The sequence below is a fragment of the Eucyclogobius newberryi genome, unplaced genomic scaffold, assembly GCF_026437365.1.
Source record: "Eucyclogobius newberryi isolate DKJ021-1_F unplaced genomic scaffold, fEucNew1.0.hap1 SCAF_3, whole genome shotgun sequence".
In the NCBI taxonomy this organism is placed as follows: domain Eukaryota; kingdom Metazoa; phylum Chordata; class Actinopteri; order Gobiiformes; family Gobiidae; genus Eucyclogobius; species Eucyclogobius newberryi.
In genome coordinates, this window is record NW_027315945.1 from 40,622,664 (window position 1) to 40,648,329 (window position 25,666).

The following is a 25,666-nucleotide window of genomic DNA, read 5'->3' on the forward strand; positions in this document are numbered from 1 at the left end:
ATGCAGGAGCAACTAACAAATAGTGACAAACTGTAAAGCCAAATTAGCTGCATCTTCTTAAAGGAAAGTCTTAGAACTACTGTGTCATGCCGTTGTAATGTAACTATATAATAAAGTCATTTCTGAAGATGTAAATAAACTCCACACATCACGTGACATACGTGCGTGCGCATGCGCGCTGATGAAGAGGCGCTAGCATACCGCGGCGTTTCCTTTAGCATTAGCGTCTTTTTGTGGATTAAATGGTATAAAACGTTGGCGTTGCCCGTGGTTACCGTCTGTCACGTTCGTCTGGAGCCTGCGCCTGATTCGTACAAAGCATTAAAAGCTGAAAAAGTACCGTATTTCCAGATTGTTTTGGTCCGTGTGTCGCTGCCGCGCCGCGTCCGAAATTCTAAGATGGGGCGGGGCTTGTGAGGGTGGGTCGGGAGCTGATTGGACGCATGTGATGACGTAGGCCTCGTTGGGTTTTGACCCAGGAAGTAAACATTTCTTTTACTTCCTGTTTCTGAAGAGCGCAGACGCTAAACAAAAGTGTCTCCGTCTCTGTGGATTGAGTCGAAGGGAGAGAAGAGGAGGAAATGGTGGAGGATGTGCCATATTTATCAGGAATAGGATTCAGTTTAGAGTTTGAAGTAAAGGGAAAGAATTAGAATTCCTTGTGATAGAAGTGTGGGGGAAAGAGAGTAAGTTTAATATAGTACATTTGTATAACACATGTAAGCGTTTAACACTGGAGAGTTTTATTGTTCATCTTTAGGGCAAATCTATATGTTGTGGTGATTTTAATGCTCATAGTACGTTGTGGGGTGGGAATAATGATGAGAATGGGTTGGTGATAGAGGATTTAATGGATTTGAAGGGTCTTGTATGTTTAAATGACGAGAGTGGAACTAGATTTAATGAGGAATGGGACAGAATCATCTCTAGACTTAACACTGGCGTCTGAAACTATCACTGGGACGAGCACCTGGGTCGTGGATAAGGAGTGATCACTATCCAATAAAAACAGATACGTTTTAATTATGAGAGTGTTAGCACAGAAGGAATAAGTAGCTGGTGTTTTAAAGGTGTAAACTGGAGTAAATTCAGGGTAATTTCTGAAAATGAACCGGAGAAAGTAAATGTGGATGTAAATATTGACGATCTCAATTCTTCTTTGTGCAGTGCGATTGTGAGAGCAGCAAAGCAGACAACGAGGAATAGAAAAGGTAAGAAAAAAACAAAGATTGTCCCTTGTTGGTCTGAAGAATGCACACATGCCATTCGAGCGAGGAATATAAATGATTGTTTTCAAAATTCTATTGATTATAAAAAGAAAATGGCAATGGTAAAAAGAACGGTAAAAGGGGCGAGGAAAGAGTATTGGAGAGGTTAGTGTGACACGCTCGGTAGACAATCATCGGCCGGTCAGGTTTGGGGAACAATTAAAAGTCCGGGAGAAGCTTCCAAGCCCCTAAAACAATTCTGTTTGCCTTTATACAGTGATGTGATTCATAAAGTGAGCTCATGCTTAAAAATACGTTAAAACAGTTAAAAGGTTTGCAATAAATATTAATTTACAGAAGCCTAAAAAATATCAACGTAAAGTTAAAGGTTAAAAGTTTTCTAAAAATGTTATTTGTCATGTTACACTAATAGTTCTGTCATTTAGTTTGAGGTTATTTTGATCATATCATCAGTAATCGGCGAGAAAGCCTGAATCCTTTTGTTGATCGATTGGTAATGCCTTTCACTCACCACTAGGGGTTTTCTGTGTTGTTTCTTGAGAGACTTGAGGCAGAGCTGATCCCTTAGGGGATTTAGTACCATTTAAAACACAAAGTAAAGGAATCCTTTAAAAACGGTCTGTGGTTTTAAATGTAATTCTGTTTTTATTTGTTCTTAAATATCTTATTATTAGTGGAACTGTTTTTATGATTTGTGTTCTGTCGAGTCTTTCCTCTGCCCCAGGTCGCCCCTGTAAAAGAGCTCTCCATCTCAGTGGGTTTCTTACCTGGTTGTTTCTCTCCTGCAGGTGTTCAGATGGAGACCGGTCCTGCAAGTGTTCAAGTGGAGCCCGGTCCTGCAGGTGTTCCAGTGGAGCCTTGTCCTGCAGGTGTTAAGGAGGAGCCCAGTCCTGCAGGTGTTCAGGTGGAGCCCGGTCCTGCAAGTGTTAAGGAGGAGCCCGGTCCTGCAAGTGTTCAGGTGGAGCCCAGTCCTGCAGGTGTTCAGGTGGAGCCCAGTCCTGCAGGTGTTCAGGTGGAGCCCGGTCCTGCAAGTGTTCAGGAGGAGCCCGGTCCTGCAGGTGTTCAGGAGGAGCCCGGTCCTGCAAGTGTTAAGGAGGAGCCCAGTCCTGCAGGTGTTCAGGTGGAGCCCGGTCCTGCAGGTGTTCAGGTGGAGCCCGGTCCTGCAGGTGTTCAGGTGGAGCCCGGTCCTGCAGGTGTTCAGGTGGAGCCCGGTCCTGCAGGTGTTCAGGTGGAGCCCGGTCCTGCAGGTTTTAACATGGAGCCTGGTCCTGCAGGTGTTCAGGTGGAGCCCGGTCCTGCAGGTGTTCAGGTGGAGCCCGGTCCTGCAGGTGTTCAGGTGGAGCCCGGTCCTGCAGGTGTTCAGGTGGAGCCCGGTCCTGCAGGTGTTCAGGTGGAGCCCGGTCCTGCAGGTTTTAACATGGAGCCCGGTCCTGCAGGTTTTAACATGGAGCCTGGTCCTGCAGGTAAACAGGAGGAGCCCGGTCCTGCAGTTGTTAAGGTTGAGCCCGGTCTTGCAGGTGTTAAGGAGGAGCCCAGTCTTGCAGGTGTTCAGGAGGAGCCCAGAGTGAAGCAGGAAAACCCAGAGACTCCTCAGATTAAAGAGGAAGCAGAGGAACTGAGATTAGAGACTCCAGACATTATTATTAGTGATGTATTTTCACTGTGTGATGCTAAAACTGACCATTCAGCGGACAAACCTTTCTGCTGGACAGTCCATGATAAAACCTCTAATATAAAAGAACAAAAACAGCACAAAAGAGAAAAGCATTTCCACTCAGAGGAACAACGAGAGCACAGAGAGACACAGGGAGAGCAGTTTGGAGGAGGAGCAGGGGGAGGAGCAGACATCAGCTTAGACCCACAGTTACACTCAGACACTGAGGAAGACACTGAGAACTCTTCTGACACTGACAGTGATGAAGACTGGGAACCTCCAGCCAGAGGTTCAACTGCACAGATGGAGACAGAGGCTGATGGAGACCACGGCAACCAAGTCCAGATAAAAGACACAAGTACAACTGCACACAACTCAGGTCTATTCAGCAAATACAAGTGTGGAGCAGAGAGCAGAGCCACTGTCACAGAGGGACACGTTTCAGGGACTGAAGGAGGAGCAGGAGGATCATCTTCCGTAAAGTACTGTAAAGATCATCTCAACGACCACATGACCACCCACACTGGTGAGAAACCTTTCAGTTGCTCCCTCTGTAAGAAAACATTTGCCAGTAAACGTAGTCTCAAAGACCACATGACTTCTCACACTGGGGAGAGACCTTTCAGTTGCTCAGTCTGTAAGAAAACATTTCCCAGTATACGTACTCTCAACGGACACATGAAAAATCACACTGGAGAGAGACCTTACAGCTGTTCGGACTGTGAAAAAACATTTGTTCAAAAAGGTCATCTCAGCGACCACATGACCACTCACACTGGAGAGAGACCTTACAGCTGCTCAGTCTGTAATAAAACATTTGCCCGTAAAGGTACTCTCAATGACCACATGGCTATTCACATTGGAGAGAGACCTTTCAGGTGCTCAGTCTGTAAGAAAACATTTGCCCGTAAAGGTAATCTCAGCATCCACATGACCACTCACGCTGGAGAGAGACCTTACAGCTGCACAGTATGTAAGAAAACATTTGCCCTTAAAGTTCATCTCAGGGTCCACATGAACGCTCACACTGGAGAGAGACCTTACAGCTGTTCAGTCTGTAAGAAAACATTTGTCCAAAAAGTTCATCTCAGTAGCCACATGGACACTCACACTGGAGAGAGACCTTACAGCTGTTCAGTCTGTAAGAAAACATTTGTCCGTAAAAGTACTCTCAACAAACACATGCACAGTCACAGAGACAGACCGGAACGTTCTGACACTGAACAGGAACCTTCAGCTGAGTTCTCCAGAGGAACCAGAACCAGTTCCTCCACAACACCTGACCAGAAGAACCTTGAACACCAAGAAAACAATCAAGAACTTTAGTCATTCCTTAATTAAAACTGTTGAAAGTTCATGAGTTCTTTTGTTTGTTCTTTTGTTTCTCTTGTTTTTTTTAGTGTTTGTGGCTCTTGCAGCTGTTCCTTCAGTGAGAGAACCTGGGGACGATGATGGTAAAATGTCATGTCATTCTATCTCTGCTGTTATTGTGTGCAGAGAATATGAGAATATGGGTTCCTGATAAAGATGGTCCGGCGCCTTCTGTATCGTGAAGTCATGTGTCAGGACATGGATTGAATCTTTGCATCCGTGATGGTTGTTCTGTCTCTTTTGGAGCTGATTTGATTGTGATGATGTGTGTACGTGTCAGTTTGTGTCACTGCCTTTAAAAGGACTTGTATTGTCATTGTTCTGGAGGACGAGGGACAGAGACCTTTGTCAGGGACAGTGATTATTTACTGTGCACGAGTCAATAAAGAAAGACAAACTGTTATATTTCATTATTTCTTGGTCATTATTTGCAGTAATTCTACAACAATTTGGGATCAACGAACATGGACCCTCCACTCGACTGTCCACTGAGAGGGCGTGGCAGAGGGAGAGGATCAGATTTATTCCAAACTCTCAATCAATTTTAGCTTTTCTGCTACTCGCCACAATTAAATTGTTGTAACGCAGTAGATACAAAGGAAAAGGACAGAAAACTTATTGGAAGTTTAAAAAACACACTAATAGAAGAACTCTTATAAACAAAACTCTTGTAGACAAAACCTCTCATTTATTAATAAGGAATGGAGGGGAAAAATAAAGATAAAATAAAAACAGTGTAAGACAAAATAATACAATAATAATGGTAAAAATATAGCCGCAAGCGGCAATGATCGGCCCTCGCCACGCCGCCGCCACACCGCCGCCACGCCGCAAGAGGAGGGGGCGCTAACGCGCCCCAATTGTCCTTTTATTACGCCTACTGCTGAATCTGTGACGCTGTCACATCTTCTCCCCTTTGTTTTACATCAAAAAGCTATTTTATTTTGAATTCTTGGCAAAATGTGCGGCTTTGCCGCACAGACACCGTGACTCTTTGAATGAAAATGTGGATAACTTTTGATGGTCCTGCAGATGAGTCTCACCAAATTTCAGGTTAATAGGGCTGACGCCCTGGGAGGAGTTTGTGAAAGTCTAAAGTGTAAACATGTTCTGGCGATTTCCCCATTGGAATAACATGAAAGGTTTCGGTCATCGTTACGGCAACGCCATAACAATTATGACATGGGTCTCATTGACTTTTTTGATGGGGATGCTAAAATTGAGTTGTGTGTCAAATTTTATATAATTTCGCAAAACTAAACATTTAACCTCCATATAAAATCTGTAGGGGGCGCTGTGGCGCCAAATGAATTTATTTCACTTCAAGTAGGTTTAGGGCAAAGAGTTTAACAACTGATTCTAATTTGACGCAATTCGGACTTTATCTGCGCAAACGGCAGAAATTTTAAATATGGGAGATTTCTGAAATTCTAGCTACAGTTTGCGGCTTCGCCGCACAGAGACCGTGAGAGGTATCAATGTAATTTGGATAACTTTTGATGTCCCACTCCTCAGTAGCATTTTCACCAAATTTCAGCTTTTTAGGGCCAACGCCCTGGGAGGAGTTCGTAAAAGTACGACGTTTGGAAAAACTCCGAAGTCATGTTTAGCCATTTTTGAAGCAATATGGCCGACATTTGGTTGGGCGGACGGCGTTGCCGTAATAATATTTTTTACTTCTCTTGTCACCATCTACCTCTGCGCCAAATTTCATGATTCTACGATCATATTTTTTTTGGGTCATTTCCCATCTCTCAATGCATTTTTGGTACATTTGGGGGCGCTGACGCGCCAATTTTTTTTATTTTAGAAAAAGGAAATAGCCAGAATGTAGAGAGGCACGATTTTTAGAGGCGTGCAAATTTTTGTGACTTTTCGTCAATGTTCACTGGGTGAAAAATAGGGGGGTTGGTCCCGAGAAGAAGAAGAAGAAGAAGAAGAAGAAGAAGAAGAAGAAGAAAGAATAATATTCCGATGCGAAAACAATGTTTCCCATTTTTCAAATATCATAAACTATACATTTTCGGAAAGCGCTCGCGCTTTCCTACCTCATGGTGTGGGTCCCTGGTCACTGACGGGTACTTTCGTTAATTTTGAGTGGGCTCCGCCCACTTTGTGTTTTTGGCCCTCTATACAGTAATAATGTTCAATTTTTGCATTACATGCTTATATGCACGGAACATGCAAGAGATGGGGAACGTATTCGTGAGCTACTTAGGGCAAATGAGTGCTTTATATGGGGATCCCAATGTAAAGTGCTCGTTTAGTGCGCACTTTTGCACGGGCTTCGCCCGTTTACAACGGTAATGTTCCATTTTCCTACTACTAATTAGTATGCACGGGGCGTGCGTGAGTGAAGGAGTGCGTTAGTGAGTGTTTGGAAGTGGGCGAGCGCTTCGCGCTCGATTTCGTGCGCACTACGTGCGCACTTTCGCAGCCGTGCTTCGCACGGCCTTACGAGATTAATAGGCCTCTCGCCAGCTTGTGGCGCTCGGGCCTAATAAACACTCTATTTACATCAGTTATATGCACATGAATGTGACATTATTGCACATGACAGTGTTTGTTGTAGAGTCTGAGCAGCAGAAGGAAAGACTGAAACGTCTCCTTCACACAGAGGGTGGCTCAGTCTCTGAAGCTGCTCTCCAGAGTGGACAGAGTGTCCTGCAGGGGACAGAGTGTCCTGCAGGGGACAGAGTGTCCTGCAGGGGGTGAGACTCATGGTCCAGCATAGATGTGAGTTTAGCCAGGACCCTTCTGTCCCCCACCTCCTGCACCGAGTCCAGAGGACAGCCCAGGACGGAGCTTTGTCCAGCTTCTTCCTCTCCCTCTCTGTGATGACCACACCTACAGGAGCTGATGCACCACAGAGTCAGAGAAGGTCTTCAGGAGTGACAAGAGCGGCCCTGTCACTCCAAAAGACCTGAGTCTCCTCAGGAGGAGGAGCTGACTCTGGCTCTTCCTGTTCAGTCTGTGTTATGAGTCCAGTTTGTGGTTCAGATGAACACCAGGTCCTTGTATGAGTCACTCTCTCAATGTCCCGTCCCTGTTCACTGGTGAGGGGGGCGTGGCCTGTCCCGTCCCTGTTCACTGGTGAGGGGGGCGTGGCCTGTCCCGTCCCTGTTCACTGGTGAGGGGGGCGTGGCCTGTCCCGTCCCTGTTCACTGGTGAGGGGGGCGTGGCCTGTCCCGTCCCTGTTCACTGGTGAGGGGGGCGTGGCCTCTGTGGAAGTCCACCACCATCTCCTTGGTCTTCCCCGCGTTGAGGAGGAGGAGGTTCCACAAAGTCCTGCTCCAGTCCTCTGTCCTCTGTCCTCTGTCCTCCACATCATCGTCTGTGATGAGTCCGATGATGGCAGAGTGGTCAGAGAACTTCTGCAGGACACAGCTGTCCATGTCGTGTCTGAAGTCTGCAGTGTAAAGGGTGAAGAGAAAGGGCGCAAGGACGGTGCCCTGGGGCGCCACCACACTGCAGGTCCCCCACACTGCAGGGCCCCCGCACTGCAGGTCCCACACACTGCAGGGCCCCCACACTGCAGGTCCCCCACACTGCAGGGCCCCCACACTGCAGGGCCCCCGCACTGCAGGTCCCACACACTGCAGGTCCCCCACACTGCAGGTCCCCCACACTGCAGGTCCCTCACACTGCAGGTCCCCCACACTGCAGGTCCCCCACACTGCAGGTCCCTCACACTGCAGGTCTCTCACACTGCAGGTCCCCCACACTGCAGGTCCGAGTGTCAGACACACAGTCCCGGGCTCTCACAAACTGGGGTCGGTCTGTGAGGTCGTCCAGGATCCACTCTGCAGGTCGTACTCCACTCCAGCCGTCTCCAGCTTGTCCCTCAGGAGCCGTCTCCAGCTTGTCCCTCAGGAGCCGTCTCCAGCTTGTCCCTCAGGAGCCGTCTCCAGCTTGTCCCTCAGGAGCCGTCTCCAGCTTGTCCCTCAGGAGCTGATGGTGTTGAAGGCGCTGGAGAGATGAAAGAACAGAATCCTCACAGAGCTGCCAGGCTTCTCCAGGTGAGAGAGAGAGCAGTGCAGCAGGAGATGACGGCGTCCTCCACTCCGATGCCAGGACGTACAAACTGCAGCGGGTCCATGGCTGAGCTCACGGTGGAGCGGAGGTGGTCCAGGACCAGCTCCAGTGTCTTCATCAGGACGTGAGAGACACCGGCCTGAAGCTGTTGAGGTCTTTGGCGTCTTAGAATATGTCGACTGGAAATGCTGTTTACCAAAATTGAGAACGATGAATTGTTATATACATCTATAAATATACTTGTATCATGTTGTACAGGTCTGATATACAAACTACATTTGTTCATTTACAGTTTTAATAGTATCATCATTTTCTGTATTGTTTTTTAATTGAAATGTTTATTTTTGATATGAACATTTCAGTTATTCATTTACATAATATAATTTGGCCTAAATGCACTGGTTTCCTGCCATTGTTTGCTGTGCGATTTATATTAAATCTGAAGAAATATAAAACATAATCATCCATTCTAGCTAATAAAATGGCTCTCTAGCGCCCTCTCCAAACGGTCTAACCACATTACACCATGCGTGGATGATATGCCGGTGTGTTTAGCGAAGCGAGCAGCGACTTCCTTCAGTGTGCAGTGAAAAAATGGCCGAGGGACGAAAAAGAAAGACGGTGTTCAAGCTGCTCAGAAAAGACGGAAGTCTGCGGAGACGAGAGATGATGCGATCCGTCGTGCTAATAAACAAACGTGTAGCAGTGGCGCTGTTGCTGCTCACGCACGAGGTTTGATGGGCCTCTCGGAAAGAACAGGAGGGAGGGGGGTGAGTGTGCGGCCCACTGTGCACATGAGTTTTTAACAATAGGGACTAACAGTCGCTTGAGTTCTCTAATTGATGAAATATCCTCTATTATTCCTTTAAGGCGGCAGAAAGAGGCAGCGCACAGGGCGGAGCTACAGGGCGGCGCACAGGGCGGAGCTAGAGGGTGGCGCACAGGGCGGAGCTAGAGGGCGGCGCACAGGGCGGAGCTAGAGGGCGGCGCACAGGGCGGAGCTAGAGGGCGGCGCACAGGGCGGAGCTACAGGGCGGCGCACAGGGCGGAGCTAGAGGGCGGCGCACAGGGCGGAGCTAGAGGGCGGCGCACAGGGCGGAGCTAGAGGGCGGCGCACAGGGCGGAGCTAGAGGGCGGCGCACAGAGCGGAGCTTGAGGGCGGCGCACAGGGCGGAGCTAGAGGGCGGCGCACAGAGCGGAGCTTGAGGGCGCTACAAAGATGCAAAGTATGGATTTATCAGGAGGTGTCGAGAGCTAGATCCCAGTACAATACACGTCTGGAGTGGCCCCGCCTCTGAGTGGAGTGGCCCCGCCTCTGTGTGGAGTGGCCCCGCCTCTGTGTGGAGTGGCTCCGCCTCTGTGTGGAGTGGGCTCCGGCTTCTCACCTTCTCACCACTGGTCCCAGTGGGGGACCACCTCCCACGTTACAGGGGAAATAACACCATCAACAACACCAATCCTCAGAAAGAACCGGATATATGACCTCCCTGGCTCACCACGCCCCCTGGCTCACCACGCCCCCTGGCTCACCACGCCCCCTGGCTCACCACTCCCCCTGCTGGACTCTGAAAGTATTTTACGATCTCCCACATTTGGCACATGGATGAGTCGATGTGTTTATCACAGAGTTTATGTCCAAAAGCAGACGGCCACATGGAGCATAAAGTCTGATGTTAAACACAGATAAATCATGTCATCGGTGTCTTCAAATGAACAGAGATGTATCACCATGGTGACCAGACCCTGACCTCACAGGCTCCACGCTGGAGGCTCCATCTCTTGTATTGTTGGACTCCTCAAAAAACCCCAACGACCAAGGACTGGACCGACATAAAAACAGGGATTAGACTCACGGAGAAGAAAACATTCAAACTTCATTTGGAAAAAGACAAATTTGACCGACTCTGGACTCGCTGGACTTTTATTTCACTTTGAACATGTTTTTATGTCGACCTTTGTTTTTTTCTCTCTTGTCGTACTGTGTTCTGTTCTGTTCTTTGTTCTATGTTTGTTCTTTTTCAAATTAAATATAAATACATTTAAAACATAAATCAGTAATTGTGTCTCAGACCACGTGTCCCTGACCTGTGGAGTGCCCCAAGGGTCAGTCCTGGGACCCCTTCTGTTCAGCCTCTACATGCTGCTGTTAGGTCAAATGATACACAGTGAAAATATGCAGACGAGTCAGATCTATGTTTCCCTGACGACAGGTGACATGAGGTAAACCATAACGAGAGAGTCTGTGGTGAGAAGAGAAGCTTTATTTGTCCCACAAACTGTTGTTTAGAACAAAAGGACAAAAAGCATCAAACAAACACTAAAGACACAAAACTCTCCCAGCGTCATGAGCAGAGCAAACACAAGTGCTGCTGTGAATGGAACATAGACCCCAAGGCTCCTTTGTTCTCCTGAGTTTGCACTGATCAAAGGTTCTATTACAGGCTGAACAACTGTAAGGTTCTTCTGCTGCGTGAACGTGAACACTAATGCAGCGTCCTGGTTCTCTCACTGAAGGAACAGCTGCAAGAGCCACAAACACTCAAAACCTCAAGAGAAACAAAAGAAAGAACAAAATAACTCATGAACTTTCAGCAGTTTTAATTAAGGAATGGCTAAAGTTCTTGATTGTTTTCTTGGTGTTCAAGGTTCTTCTGGTCAGGTGTTGTGGAGGAACTGGTTCTGGTTCCTCTGGAGAACTCAGCTGAAGGTTCCTGTTCAGTGTCAGAACGTTCCGGTCTGTCTGTGTGACAGCGCATGTGTTTGTTGAGAGTACCTTTACGGGAAAACGTTTTCATACATACTGAACAGCAGAAAGGTCTATCTCCAGTGTGAGTGGTAACGTGTCTGTTAAGATCACCTTTACGGGGAAATGTTTTCTTACAGAGTGAACAGCTGAAAGGTCTCTCCCCAGTGTGATTGTTCATGTGTCTGTTGCGAGTGCCTTTGAGGTCTAAGCTGATGTCTTCTGCTCCTCCTCCTGCTCCTCCTCCTGCTCCTCCTCCACACTGCTCTCCCTGTGTCTCTCTGTGCTCTCGTTGTTCCTCTGAGTGGAAATGCTTTTCTCTTTTCTGCTGTTTTTTTCTTTTATATTAGAGGTTTTATCATGGACTGGGCAGCTGAAGGGTTTGTCCGCTGAATGGTCAGTTTTAGCATCAAACAGTGAAAATACATCACTAATAATAATGTCTGGAGTACTTCTGCTTCCTCTTTAATCTGAGGAGTCTCTGGGTTTTCCTGCTTCACTCTGGGCTCCACCTTAAAACCTGCAAGACCGGGCTCCACCTGAACACCTGCAGGACCGGGCTCCTCCTTAACACCTGCAAGACCGGGCTCCACCTGAACACCTGCAGGACCGGGCTCCTCCTGAACACCTGCAGGAGAGAAACAACCAGGTAAGAAACCCACTGAGATGGAGAGCTCTTTTACAGGGGCGACCTGGGGCAAAGGAAAGACTCGACAGAACACAAATCATCAAAACAGTTCCACTAATAATAAGATATTTAAGAACAAATAAAAACAGAATTACATTTAAAACCACAGACCGTTTTTAAAGGATTCATTTACTTTGTGTTTTAAATGGTACTAAATCCCCTAAGGGATCAGCTCTGCCTCAAGTCTCTCAAGAAACAACACAGAAAACCCCTAGTGGTGAGTGAAAGGCATTACCAATCGATCAACAAAAGGATTCAGGCTTTCTCGCCGATTACTGATGATATGATCAAAATAACCTCAAACTAAATGACAGAACTATTAGTGTAACATGACAAATAACGTTTTTAGAAAACTTTTAACCTTTAACTTTACGTTGATATTTCTTAGGCTTCTGTAAATTAATATTTATTGCAAACCTTTTAACTGTTTTAACGTATTTTTAAGCATGAGCTCACTTTATGAATCACATCACTGTATAAAGGCAAATAGAATTGTTTTAGGGGCTTCGAAGCTGTTTTTCTTACCACTGGATGACACTGGAATTGTATCGTGGAGTCCTTTTTCAGATTCTAAAACAAATATCCGTGCTTTTAGCTCATGAATTTCTTGTTGATATTTCCGACAGCGTTCACAAGAGTCTGTTTCACTTCTTCTCCCGGACATGTCGCTGGCTCCTCAGATGTGTCCTTAAAACTGTAACAATGTTCTTCAAATCCTTGGTTTACTTAAAAAAGTCAAAAACAACAATGTTTGGAAGACAAAAAATGATTACTCTTCTTCTTCTTCTTGGTTTAGTTTAATGGCGATTGGCACTCAATGTATGTATATATACAGTGCTCACCCAGACGATCACAAATAGTCCTTATTCCGCAGTATGTGCAGCCCCTTCCTTAGCATCTGGTGCTATTCTTCCCCGGTGACATCTTTAACGTCTAAAAAAGTCCTCGCTGCTTCAAGAATCACGTTTGTTCTGACTTTCTCTGAAGTCCAAAAGTACAATTTATGACCATAACTATGAAGGCCAAAAGTGATTTTTATCCACAGAGACGGAATCTTTGAACACTTTTGTTTCGCGTCTTCGCTCTTTAGAAACAGGAAGTAAAAGAAATGTTTACTTCCTGGGTCAAAACCCACCGAGACACACGTCATCACATGTGTCCAATCAGCTCCTGAGCCGCGCTCACAAACCCCGCCCCCTGGATAAACCGCCATCGTAGAATTTCAAACGCGAATCTGACGCGGCGCAGCAGCGACACACGGACCAAAACAATCTGGAAATACGGTACTTTTTCAGCTTTAAACGCTTTGTACGAATCAAGCGCAGGCTCCAGACGAACGTGACAGACGGTAACCACGGGCAACCCCACGTTTTATACCATTTAATCCACAAAAAGACGCTAATGCTAAAGGAAACGCCGCGGTATGCTAGCGCCTCTTCATCAGCGCGCATGCGCACGCACGTATGTCACGTGATGTGTGGAGTATATTTACATCTTCAGAAATGACTTTATTATATAGTTACATTACAACGGCATGACACAGTAGTTCTAAGACTTTCCTTTAAGAAGATGCAGCTAATTTGGCTTTACAGTTTGTCACTATTTGTTAGTTGCTCCTGCATCACAGTTTGGCACAATTTGGAGTCATAAATATACAGTTATTTTCCCACTGACACTAACGACTGTCCTTTACACTCAGACAGAGGGCAAACTTCTAAATAAAAGACATCACAATACAATATATTTTGTACAGTATTATTAGTGTGTGTCTTTTGTGTTGCTGTGTTTTTGTATATTCGTTTCCTCTTGTTGCTCTTTCTTTTATATCTTTATATTTCCAAATGAAGTCTGAAGGTCATTTTCCCCATTTGTCTAATGTCTGTCACTCTCAGTCCAGTCTTTGATCGTTGCTGATCTTTGTGTCGTCCATTTCTTTGTTTTGGCCTTTTTCCTGTCGCCAAAAGCACATTCCAAAAGTTTACATTTATTTTGTCCACGGCAGGAGCTTTGAGGCCCGAGTACATTGTCATGGAGTTATGAAGAAACGAGACACATTTTATTGCAAACTGATTACAAATACAACGATTGCATTAGATATTATTCCTCTTGAAAGTTCAGCTTTATTCGCCTTGATAAACATCTCAGTCAGAGGTCATAAAGGTCATGACTGTGTTTAATGTCTGAGTTATAATGTCGTCATTTTGAATGTCGTAAACGTGGTCACCTCACCATGTTCACACGGCTCTTACTCTTTTTCAGCCTCATGGTTTCACGGCTCCAGTCCAGGTCAAGTTGGGAGACTTGCAGCTGTCCAGAGCAACATGAACAAAGACTGAATAGAAGAGCTTCCACCATTCAGAGGAACAGTGAGGACACGTGTAACTGTACGTTGTGTTACTCCTATTCTGATCTTTTGCTATGGTGCACTTAAAAATGTACAAACTCTTTCTCTTTTGAGAACATTTCGCCTTCTGAGCTGAATCAAATGAAAGCCTAAGCCCCGCCCACTTCCGCGCATGTTAAGCTAACGCGACATAACCTGAAACATGAAAGTGTTGGAGTTTATCTCACTGGTAGATTCACTTAAAGGCGCAATGGACGATTTTTTCGGCGATTTGAGAACGCAGGTGGAAGTGCACATGCCACTCCCCCGTGCTCATGCCACTCCCCCGTGCACATGCCACTCCCCCGTGCACATGCCACTCCCCCGTGCACATGCCACTCCCCCGTGCTCATGCCACTCCCCCGTGCACATGCCACTCCCCCGTGCACATGCCACTCCCCCGTGCACATGCCACTCCCCCGTGCTCATGCCACTCCCCCGTGCACATGCCACTCCCCCGTGCACATGCCACTCCCCCGTGCACATGCCACTCCCCCGTGCACATGCCACTCCCCCGTGCTCATGCCACTCCCCCGTGCACATGCCACTCCCCCGTGCACATGCCACTCCCCCGTGCACATGCCACTCCCCCGTGCACATGCCACTCCCCCGTGCTCATGCCACTCCCCCGTGCACATGCCACTCCCCCGTGCACATGCCACTCCCTCGTGCTCATGCCCCTCCCCCGTGCTCATGCCACTCCCTCGTGCACATGCCACTCCCCCGTGCACATGCCACTCCCCCGTGCACATGCCACTCCCCCGTGCACATGCCACTCCCCCGTGCTCATGCCACTCCCCCGTGCACATGCCACTCCCCCGTGCACATGCCACTCCCCCGTGCACATGCCACTCCCCCGTGCACATGCCACTCCCCCGTGTGGACCGATACAACACACACGTGCGTTTGTTTATTAGCGCGACGGATCGCATCGCATCTCTCGTCTCCCGTAGATTTCCGTCTTTTATGAGTCAACTCGAACAGTCTTTCTCCGTCTTCATTTTGTCCCGTACACTGAGGGAACTATACTATGATAGATCAATGCGCTTAGACACGCGGACCGTGCTGCTCTCGGGGGACGAGCCGCACGCGGCTGCAGGTGAACGGTAGGTGCATTTTATGATTGACACGTGGCAGGACTAATCGGCCGTCCACGCCACGAGGAAATAAGACTAAAATTTGGGCCAAAAAAATCGTCCATTCAACCTTTAAAGGATGCGGGGTGGGCGTGGCTTTGATGCGGGTGGGCGTGGCTTTGATGCGGGTGGGCGTGGCTTTGGCTCCCATTCATTGAACTCGTCGTGTTGCAACGAGGAAATGAAGAATACGCGTCTTGACCGATTTGATCAGAATAATTTTGTCGCTGCCATTTAAGTAGCGGACAAGTCCTCCTCATGTGGACATGTCCTCCTCATGCGGACATGTCCTCCTCATGCGGACATGTCCTCCTCATGTGGACATGTCCTCCTCATGCGGACATGTCCTCCTCATGCGGACATGTCCTCCTCATGTGGACATGTCCTCCTCATGCGGACATGTCCTCCTCATGTGGACAAGTCCTCCTCATGTGGACATGTCCTCATGTGGACATGTCCTCCTCATGTGGACATGTCCTCCTCATGTGGACAAGTCCTCCTCATGTGGACATGTCCTCCTCATGTGCACATGTCCTCCTCATGTGCACATGTCCTCCTCATGTCGACATGTCCTCCTCATGTGGTCATGTCCTCCTCATGTGCACATGTCCTCCTCATGTGGACATGTCCTCCTCATGTGGACATGTCCTCCTCATGTGGACATGTCCGTGGACATGTCCTCCTCATGTGGACATGTCCTCCTCATGTGGACATGTCCTCTTCGTGTGGACATGTCCGTGGACATGTCCGTGGACATGTCCTCCTCGTGTGGACATGTCCTCCTCGTGTGGACATGTCCTCATGTGGACATGTCCTCCTCGTGTGGACATGTCCTCCTCGTGTGGACATGTCCTCCTCATGTGGACATGTCCTCCTCATGTGCACATGTCCTCCTCATGTGGACATGTCCTCCTCATGTGCACATGTCCTCCTCATGTGGACAAGTCCTCCTCATGTGCACATGTGCACATGTCCTCCTCATGTGGACATGTCCTCCTCATGTGGACAAGTCCTCCTCATGTGCACATGTCCTCCTCATGTGCACATGTCCTCCTCATGTGCACATGTCCTCCTCATGTCGACATGTCCTCCTCATGTGCACATGTCCTCCTCATGTGGACATGTCCTCCTCATGTGGACATGTCCGTGGACATGTCCTCCTCATGTGGACATGTCCTCCTCATGTGGACATGTCCTCCTCATGTGCACATGTCCTCCTCATGTGGACAAGTCCTCCTCATGTGCACATGTCCTCCTCATGTGCACATGTCCTCCTCATGTCGACATGTCCTCCTCATGTCGACATGTCCTCCTCATGTCCTCCTCATGTCGACATGTCCTCCTCATGTCCTCCTCATGTGGACATGTCCTCCTCATGTGCACATGTCCTCCTCATGTGCACATGTCCTCCTCATGTGGACATGTCCTCCTCATGTGCACATGTCCTCCTCATGTGCACATGTCCTCATGTCGACATGTCCTCCTCATGTGCACATGTCCTCCTCATGTCGACATGTCCTCCTCATGTCGACATGTCCTCCTCATGTGCACATGTCCTCCTCATGTGGACATGTCCTCCTCATGTGCACATGTCCTCCTCATGTGCACATGTCCTCCTCATGTGGACATGTCCTCCTCATGTGGACATGTCCTCCTCATGTGCACATGTCCTCCTCATGTGCACATGTCCTCCTCATGTGGACATGTCCTCCTCATGTGCACATGTCCTCCTCATGTGCACATGTCCTCCTCGTGTGGACATGTCCTCCTCGTGTGGACATGTCCTCATGTGGACATGTCCTCCTCGTGTGGACATGTCCTCCTCGTGTGGACATGTCCTCCTCATGTGGACATGTCCTCCTCATGTGCACATGTCCTCCTCATGTGGACATGTCCTCCTCATGTGCACATGTCCTCCTCATGTGGACAAGTCCTCCTCATGTGCACATGTGCACATGTCCTCCTCATGTGGACATGTCCTCCTCATGTGGACAAGTCCTCCTCATGTGCACATGTCCTCCTCATGTGCACATGTCCTCCTCATGTGCACATGTCCTCCTCATGTCGACATGTCCTCCTCATGTGCACATGTCCTCCTCATGTGGACATGTCCTCCTCATGTGGACATGTCCGTGGACATGTCCTCCTCATGTGGACATGTCCTCCTCATGTGGACATGTCCTCCTCATGTGCACATGTCCTCCTCATGTGGACAAGTCCTCCTCATGTGCACATGTCCTCCTCATGTGCACATGTCCTCCTCATGTCGACATGTCCTCCTCATGTCGACATGTCCTCCTCATGTCCTCCTCATGTCGACATGTCCTCCTCATGTCCTCCTCATGTGGACATGTCCTCCTCATGTGCACATGTCCTCCTCATGTGCACATGTCCTCCTCATGTGGACATGTCCTCCTCATGTGCACATGTCCTCCTCATGTGCACATGTCCTCATGTCGACATGTCCTCCTCATGTGCACATGTCCTCCTCATGTCGACATGTCCTCCTCATGTCGACATGTCCTCCTCATGTGCACTTGTCCTCCTCATGTGGACATGTCCTCCTCATGTGCACATGTCCTCCTCATGTGCACATGTCCTCCTCATGTGGACATGTCCTCCTCATGTGGACATGTCCTCCTCATGTGCACATGTCCTCCTCATGTGCACATGTCCTCCTCATGTGGACATGTCCTCCTCATGTGCACATGTCCTCCTCATGTGCACATGTCCTCCTCATGTGGACATGTCCTCCTCATGTGCACATGTCCTCCTCATGTGGACATGTCCTCCTCATGTGGACATGTCCTCCTCATGTGGACATGTCCTCCTCATGTGGACATGTCCTCCTCATGTGCACATGTCCTCCTCATGTGCACATGTCCTCCTCATGTGCACATGTCCTCCTCATGTGGACATGTCCTCCTCATGTGGACATGTCTTCCTCATGTGCACATGTCCTCCTCATGTGCACATGTCCTCCTCATGTGCACATGTCCTCCTCATTTGCACATGTCCTCCTCATGTCGACATGTCCTCCTCATGTGGTCATGTCCTCCTCATGTGCACATGTCCTCCTCATGTCGACATGTCCTCCTCATGTGCACATGTCCTCCTCATGTGCACATGTCCTCATGTCGACATGTCCTCCTCATGTGCACATGTCCTCATGTCGACATGTCCTCCTCATGTGCACATGTCCTCCTCATGTGCACATGTCCTCCTCATGTGCACATGTCCTCCTCATGTGGACATGTCCTCCTCATGTGGACATGTCCTCCTCATGTGGACATGTCCTCCTCATGTGGACATGTCCGTGGACATGTCCTCCTCATGTGGACATGTCCTCCTCATGTGGACATGTCCGTGGACATGTCCTCCTCATGTGGACATGTCCTCCTCATGTGCACATGTCCTCATGTCGACATGTCCTCCTCATGTGCACATGTCCTCCTCATGTGGACATGTCCTCCTCATGTGGACATGTCCTCCTCATGTGGACATGTCCGTGGACATGTCCTCCTCATGTGGACATGTCCTCCTCATGTGGACATGTCCTCCTCATGTGGACATGTCCGTGGACATGTCCTCCTCATGTGGACATGTCCTCATGTGGACATGTCCTCCTCATGTGCACATGTCCTCCTCATGTGCACATGTCCTCCTCATGTGGACATGTCCTCCTCATGTGCACATGTCCTCCTCATGTGCACATGTCCTCCTCATGTGCACATGTCCTCCTCATGTGGACAAGTCTTCCTCATGTGCACATGTCCTCCTCATGTGGACAAGTCCTCCTCATGTGCACATGTCCTCCTCATTTGCACATGTCCTCCTCATGTCGACATGTCCTCCTCATGTGGTCATGTCCTCCTCATGTGCACATGTCCTCCTCATGTCGACATGTCCTCCTCATGTGCACATGTCCTCCTCATGTGCACATGTCCTCCTCATGTGCACATGTCCTCCTCATGTCGACATGTCCTCCTCATGTCGACATGTCCTCCTCCTCGTGTGCACATGTCCTCCTCGTGTGCACATGTCCTCCTCGTGTGCACATGTCCTCCTCATGTCGACATGTCCTCCTCGTGTGCACATGTCCTCCTCGTGTGCACATGTCCTCCTCGTGTGCACATGTCCTCCTCGTGTGCACATGTCCTCCTCGTGTGCACATGTCCTCCTCATGTGGACATGTCCTCCTCATGTGGACATGTCCTCCTCATGTGGACATGTCCTCCTCGTGTGCACATGTCCTCCTCGTGTGCACATGTCCTCCTCATGTGGACATGTCCTCCTCGTGTGCACATGTCCTCCTCATGTGCACATGTCCTCATGTCGACATGTCCTCCTCATGTGCACATGTCCTCATGTCGACATGTCCTCCTCATGTGCACATGTCCTCCTCATGTGCACATGTCCTCCTCATGTGCACATGTCCTCCTCATGTGCACATGTCCTCCTCATGTGGACATGTCCTCCTCATGTGGACATGTCCTCCTCATGTGGACATGTCCGTGGACATGTCCTCCTCATGTGGACATGTCCTCCTCATGTGGACATGTCCGTGGACATGTCCTCCTCATGTGGACATGTCCTCCTCATGTGCACATGTCCTCATGTCGACATGTCCTCCTCATGTGCACATGTCCTCCTCATGTGGACATGTCCTCCTCATGTGGACATGTCCGTGGACATGTCCTCCTCATGTGGACATGTCCTCCTCATGTGGACATGTCCTCCTCATGTGCACATGTCCTCCTCATGTGCACATGTCCTCCTCATGTGGACATGTCCTCCTCATGTGCACATGTCCTCCTCATGTGCACATGTCCTCCTCATGTGCACATGTCCTCCTCATGTGCACATGTCCTCCTCATGTGGACAAGTCTTCCTCATGTGCACATGTCCTCCTCATGTGGACAAGTCCTCCTCATGTGCACATGTCCTCCTCATTTGCACATGTCCTCCTCATGTCGACATGTCCTCCTCATGTGGTCATGTCCTCCTCATGTGCACATGTCCTCCTCATGTCGACATGTCCTCCTCATGTGCACATGTCCTCCTCATGTGCACATGTCCTCCTCATGTCGACATGTCCTCCTCATGTCGACATGTCCTCCTCATGTCGACATGTCCTCCTCATGTCGACATGTCCTCCTCGTGTGCACATGTCCTCCTCGTGTGCACATGTCCTCCTCGTGTGCACATGTCCTCCTCATGTCGACATGTCCTCCTCGTGTGCACATGTCCTCCTCGTGTGCACATGTCCTCCTCGTGTGCACATGTCCTCCTCGTGTGCACATGTCCTCCTCGTGTGCACATGTCCTCCTCATGTGGACATGTCCTCCTCATGTGGACATGTCCTCCTCATGTGGACATGTCCTCCTCGTGTGCACATGTCCTCCTCGTGTGCACATGTCCTCCTCATGTGGACATGTCCTCCTCGTGTGCACATGTCCTCCTCGTGTGGACATGTCCTCCTCATGTCGACATGTCCAGCTAGTGGAGTCACACGTTCTCTTCTAAAGGCTTTGACCGCTACTTGTCCCGATGACCTGAGCTGAGCGATTCCTACGCCACAGTCTGGGACTACTTTCTGTCTGATCACTGTGAGTTCCACCTTCCATTAAACAGTTAGTTTATGACGTTGCCATGGCAGCGGTCCATCTCTGAAACCTATGGAAGGAATGTTTACTTTGAAAACAAATGACACTGGATGAATCCAACCCATCATAGTACTGCACATTAAAGGTTAAAGGTCATTCACCAGGGTTAGGGTTAAATGTCATTCACCAGGCTTAGGGTTAAGGTTAAAGATTCGTTACCTTAAAAGTACACATTAAGCTGTTGAAAATGGTTAGTTTTCGTGCTCCGCGCCGGCGGGCGTTACCTTTTTTTCAACAGTGCAATGTTGTTCTTTTTCGACCAATCAGCTGCCAAGCAGATGGCTACTTACTTCAGCCCTGGACTGCATTGCAACGGAACGGAGGTACTTTTACTTTAAAGTATTGCTTTAACGCTGTGTTTTATGGTGGTTTGGTGTTAGTTTTTGTGATTTTCGTCACTTTTGCCTCGGGCACCGGAGCAGACGGAGCTATGCTAAGCTAACATGCTGCTTCAGCGCACTCTGCATAATAAATAGGGGCTTGAATTTAATGTGACTACTTGCTGAATAGTTAGCATCACAGACTCTCTTGAAACTAGCTGTTTTGGGATGGTATGTGGATGGTAATGGCTGTATCGTGTTTTTTTACGGTTAGCCCGTGTTAGCCGGTTTAGCTCGCTAAATTCCAAGCTAGCGCCGGCCGTGTTTTTCTTTTTTCCTCGGCTTCTGCATAATAAATTTAGGGTCGTCTGCATATTAAATACGGGGTTCTCTGACCCTAACCCTTCTTTGTTTCCCTTGTCAGAATTGGCAAGGACATCGTGACTGATATAATCACACTATGAGGACAACGGAGCGAGACCACGGGTGAGGAAGAAGCGCTCACAGCTGGAGTTTATCATAACTATGCAGAAGTCCATTGCATTGCAGCTTCCACTTTGCACAGCAGGTTATTCATCACACATCATTTACTTCACTTCATCAAATTTACAATAAAGTGCAAATGCAGAATAGCAATTATAGACACTTACTGTATGAATCAACATAAATGTCTTAATCAAATGTCACATGTCTTAATCTAATCCCTTCCCTCTCTCACTCTGTCTTCTACAGATGCACTTTCCCTCAAACCCTCTGCAGCCGGGGCTGTTATGCCAACGTGGACAGACGGATCCGTCTGCATGAAAACATCAGGCTTTTCTGTGCTGACGAAGCGAAAGACATCACATGCCCAGAGTCACAGCACAGAAGAATGTGCAGAAGAATGTGCAGAAGAATGTGCAGAAGAATGTGCAGAAGAATGTGCAGAAGAGGATGTGGATGTGATCTCTGATGTAATTGGACTCTTGGATTAATACATTTTTATGATGTACATATCACCACTTCCTATTGCACTACATAACTTTATACCTTTTATATTCTATTATGTATATAACATGCTGTTTAGTGCTCAGTGTTCAATGGTTTGTAGTTTGTGTTGCACTGAATCACCTGTGAATTCTGTTTGTCGACAAATGGCAATAAACCCTTATTCTGATTCTGATTCTTTGATGCTCTTCAGGGCCTTTTGTAATAAAAGTATTTCCATTTTAATATAGTAACTTCTGATTCAAGTCCAGTTCACATCAACAACACTCCTCTTGAGTCTTCTTAGTGTGACAGGGGGAGGTGCTGTCAGTGTGACAGGGGGAGGTGCTGTCAGTGTGACAGGGGGAGGTGCTGTCAGTGTGACAGGGGGAGGTGCTGTCAGTGTGACAGGGGGAGGTGCTGTCAGTGTGACAGGGGGAGGTGCTGTCAGTGTGACAGGGGGAGGTGCTGTCAGTGTGACAGGGGGAGGTGCTGTCAGTGTGACAGGGGGAGGTGCTGTCAGTGTGACAGGGGAAGGTGCTGTCAGTGTGACAGGGGGAGGTGCTGTCAGTGTGACAGGGGGAGGTGCTGTCAGTGTGACAGGGGAAGGTGCTGTCAGTGCGACAGGGGAAGGTGCTGTCAGTGCGACAGGGGGAGGTGCTGTCAGTGCGACAGGGGGAGGTGCTGTCAGTGTGACAGGGGGAGGTGCTGTCAGTGTGACAGGGGGAGGTGCTGTCAGTGTGACAGGGGAAGGTGCTGTCAGTGCGACAGGGGAAGGTGCTGTCAGTGCGACAGGGGGAGGTGCTGTCAGTGCGACAGGGGGAGGTGCTGTCAGTGTGACAGGGGGAGGTGCTGTCAGTGTGACAGGGGGAGGTGCTGTCAGTGTGACAGGGGGAGGTGGTGTCAGTGTGACAGGGGAAGGTGCTGTCAGTGTGACAGGGGGAGGTGGTGTCAGTGTGACAGGGGAAGGTGCTGTCAGTGTGACAGGGGGAGGTGCTGTCAGTGTGACAGGGGAAGGTGCTGTCAGTGTGACAGGGGGAGGTGCTGTCAGTGTGACAGGGGAAGGTGCTGTCAGTGCGACAGGGGAAGGTGCTGTCAGTGCGACAGGGGGAGGTGCTGTCAGTGCGACAGGGGGAGGTGCTGTCAGTGCGACAGGGGGAGGTGCTGTCAGTGCGACAGGGGGAGGTGCTGTCAGTGCGACAGGGGGAGGTGCTGTCAGTGTGACAGGGGGAGGTGACAGGGGGAGGTGCTGTCAGTGTGACAGGGGGAGGTGCTGTCAGTGTGACAGGGGGAGGTGCTGTCAGTGTGACAGGGGGAGGTGACAGGGGGAGGTGCTGTCAGTGTGACAGGGGGAGGTGCTGTCAGTGTGACAGGGGGAGGGCTTATCTCATTGAGATGCAAATGAGCCCCGCCCCCTGTGACTCTGGGCTCTCTCAGGTGAGTCTCTTTAGAGGCAGTTTTCTCAGTAAGAGGAATTCAGAGTTGTTTACATTCAAATGAGCACAACTTACTCAAATATGATCAGATCTACATGAGTGAGACATCATTTTATAGCTTTGAATTTACACTTTCAGAATCTGTGAATAACTTAATGTCTCTGGGGAGACTTGTGTCTCACGGTCAGTCACATTTGATGTCAGTGCAGCGTCTGTGATAGATGGATCATATGCGTTGGGTCAAGTACATAGGGGGACTTCTGCTTGCTTTGCATCCAAACTCTATCAAATATAATGGTTACAATTCCCTCTGGACATTTGTGCCTTTTTTCACCGTCAAGAGACTTGGGGTTTTGTGACTGTGCAGGTTCACACAGGGTCAGGCACAACTAGTGGAGGCTGTAAGCTGGCCTGAATATGCCTTTATTAAACTCCAAAAGTAAAGCTACAAGAGCCTCCTACAGGTCCGACCAGAGCAGGTGGAGTTCTGGTGGCGGAGTTCTCGTTTGACGGAGTTCTGGTGTCGGAGAATGAGATGAGGAGATGAGAATGAGATGGCGACAAGACATCAACTGACTTCCTGAATGGTGCATTTAAACTGGAATATTTCCGATGAAATTATGTGAAATACAAAGATGACGAGGTTCCTCACTGTATTAGTCCAAAACTGCAAATTACCAGTGAAATGGTTCCACAAAGTCCACAAGTCCCAAAGTCCACAAGTCCCAAAGTCCACAAGTCCCAAAGTCCGATGAATGCGCATCCAGACCGGCGCCGGCGCCTTTCACCGCTGCTAGAGTCGTTGCAGCCCAAGACGATCTGGGCTCGGTCGTCGGCTCCTGAGATTGGAACAGTAAATGCCTTTAGTTCAAATGATCCGTGACCTTTTAACCCTGTAGCAACAGCCCCAATCCCCCACCGGCATGTCATTAGCTGCAACTAACTTCCTGTTTATATGCAGCCGATTGGCAGCGCACGTCACATGACCGACTGACGCACGACGCAACAACGTAGAGAGAGAGTGAGAGAGGGGGAGAGAGAGAGAGAGACCTCTGTGTTCTCTGTGCCCTCTGTGTCCCCTGTGCCCTCTGTGCCCTCTTTGACCTCTGTGCCAGGGCTGGGTGACCTTTGGGTGCAGGAGGGTCACACACTGGATGTTTTTAGTTTCTAAAGTCATATGTAGTTGTGGCCCTCGTGCTCGTGTGCCTGGTGCAGAGCGAGGGTCATTATGGGCTGCTCACCTCATACGTACAGCCTGTCCCATGTGACCACTGACTGGGGAAAGAGAGCGTTCTCTTAAGCTGCTCCAGCAGCTTGGAACCCTGATCCATCAGACACAGATTTTGTACGATTTAAAAAACAAAATAAATGAATCCTTTAAAAACGGTCTGTGGTTTTAAATGTAATTCTGTTTTTATTTGTTCTTAAATATCTTATTATTAGTGGAACTGTTTTTATGATTTGTGTTCTGTCGAGTCTTTCCTTTGCCCCAGGTCGACCCTGTAAAAGAGCTCTCCATCTCAGTGGGTTTCTTACCTGGTTGTTTCTCTCCTGCAGGTGTTCAGGAGGAGCCCGGTCCTGCAGTTGTTAAGATGGAGCCCGGTCCTGCAGGTGTTCAAGAGGAGCCCAGAGTGAAACAGGAAAACCCAGAGACTCCTCAGATTAAAGAGGAAGCAGAAGAACTGAGATTAGAGACTCCAGACATTATTATTAGTGATGTATTTTCACTGTGTGATGCTAAAACTGACCATTCAGCGGACAAACCCTTCAGCTTAGACCCACAGTTACACTCAGACACTGAGGAAGACACTGAGAACTCTTCTGACACTGACAGTGATGAAGACTGGGAACCTCCGGCCAGAAGTTCAACTGTACAGATGGAGACAGAGGCTGATGGAGACCACGGCAACCAAGTCCAGATAAAAGACACAAGTACAACTGCACACAACTCAGGTCTATTCAGCAAATACAAGTGTGGAGCAGAGAGCAGAGCCACTGTCACAGAGGGACACGTGTCAGGGACTGAAGGAGGAGCAGGA

General features: G+C 48.8%; 1 protein-coding gene and 2 long non-coding RNA genes across 3 annotated transcripts in view; 2 read left to right on the plus strand and 1 right to left on the minus strand.

Moving 5' to 3' along the window:
• The window catches only part of LOC140374619 (uncharacterized), a 55,278-nt gene that overhangs the window by 14,518 nt on the left and 15,094 nt on the right, over positions 1-25,666 (plus strand). Inside the window, exons 4-7 of the mRNA XM_072461548.1 lie at positions 2,440-4,208; positions 24,327-24,480; positions 25,121-25,184; positions 25,239-25,559. Coding sequence (XP_072317649.1) covers positions 2,440-4,208; positions 24,327-24,480; positions 25,121-25,184; positions 25,239-25,559 — 2,308 coding nt within the window. The remainder of the gene's footprint in view (positions 1-2,439; positions 4,209-24,326; positions 24,481-25,120; positions 25,185-25,238; positions 25,560-25,666) is intronic.
• LOC140373857 (uncharacterized) lies at positions 545-2,246 on the plus strand. Its single transcript, XR_011929050.1, has 3 exons — positions 545-686; positions 1,168-1,211; positions 2,018-2,246. It is a non-coding gene; the product is annotated as an uncharacterized lncRNA (long non-coding RNA).
• Positions 10,535-12,808, minus strand: LOC140373856 (uncharacterized). The gene is made up of 2 exons (XR_011929049.1): positions 12,246-12,808; positions 10,535-11,660 (listed from the first exon to the last, which is right to left on the minus strand). It is a non-coding gene; the product is annotated as an uncharacterized lncRNA (long non-coding RNA).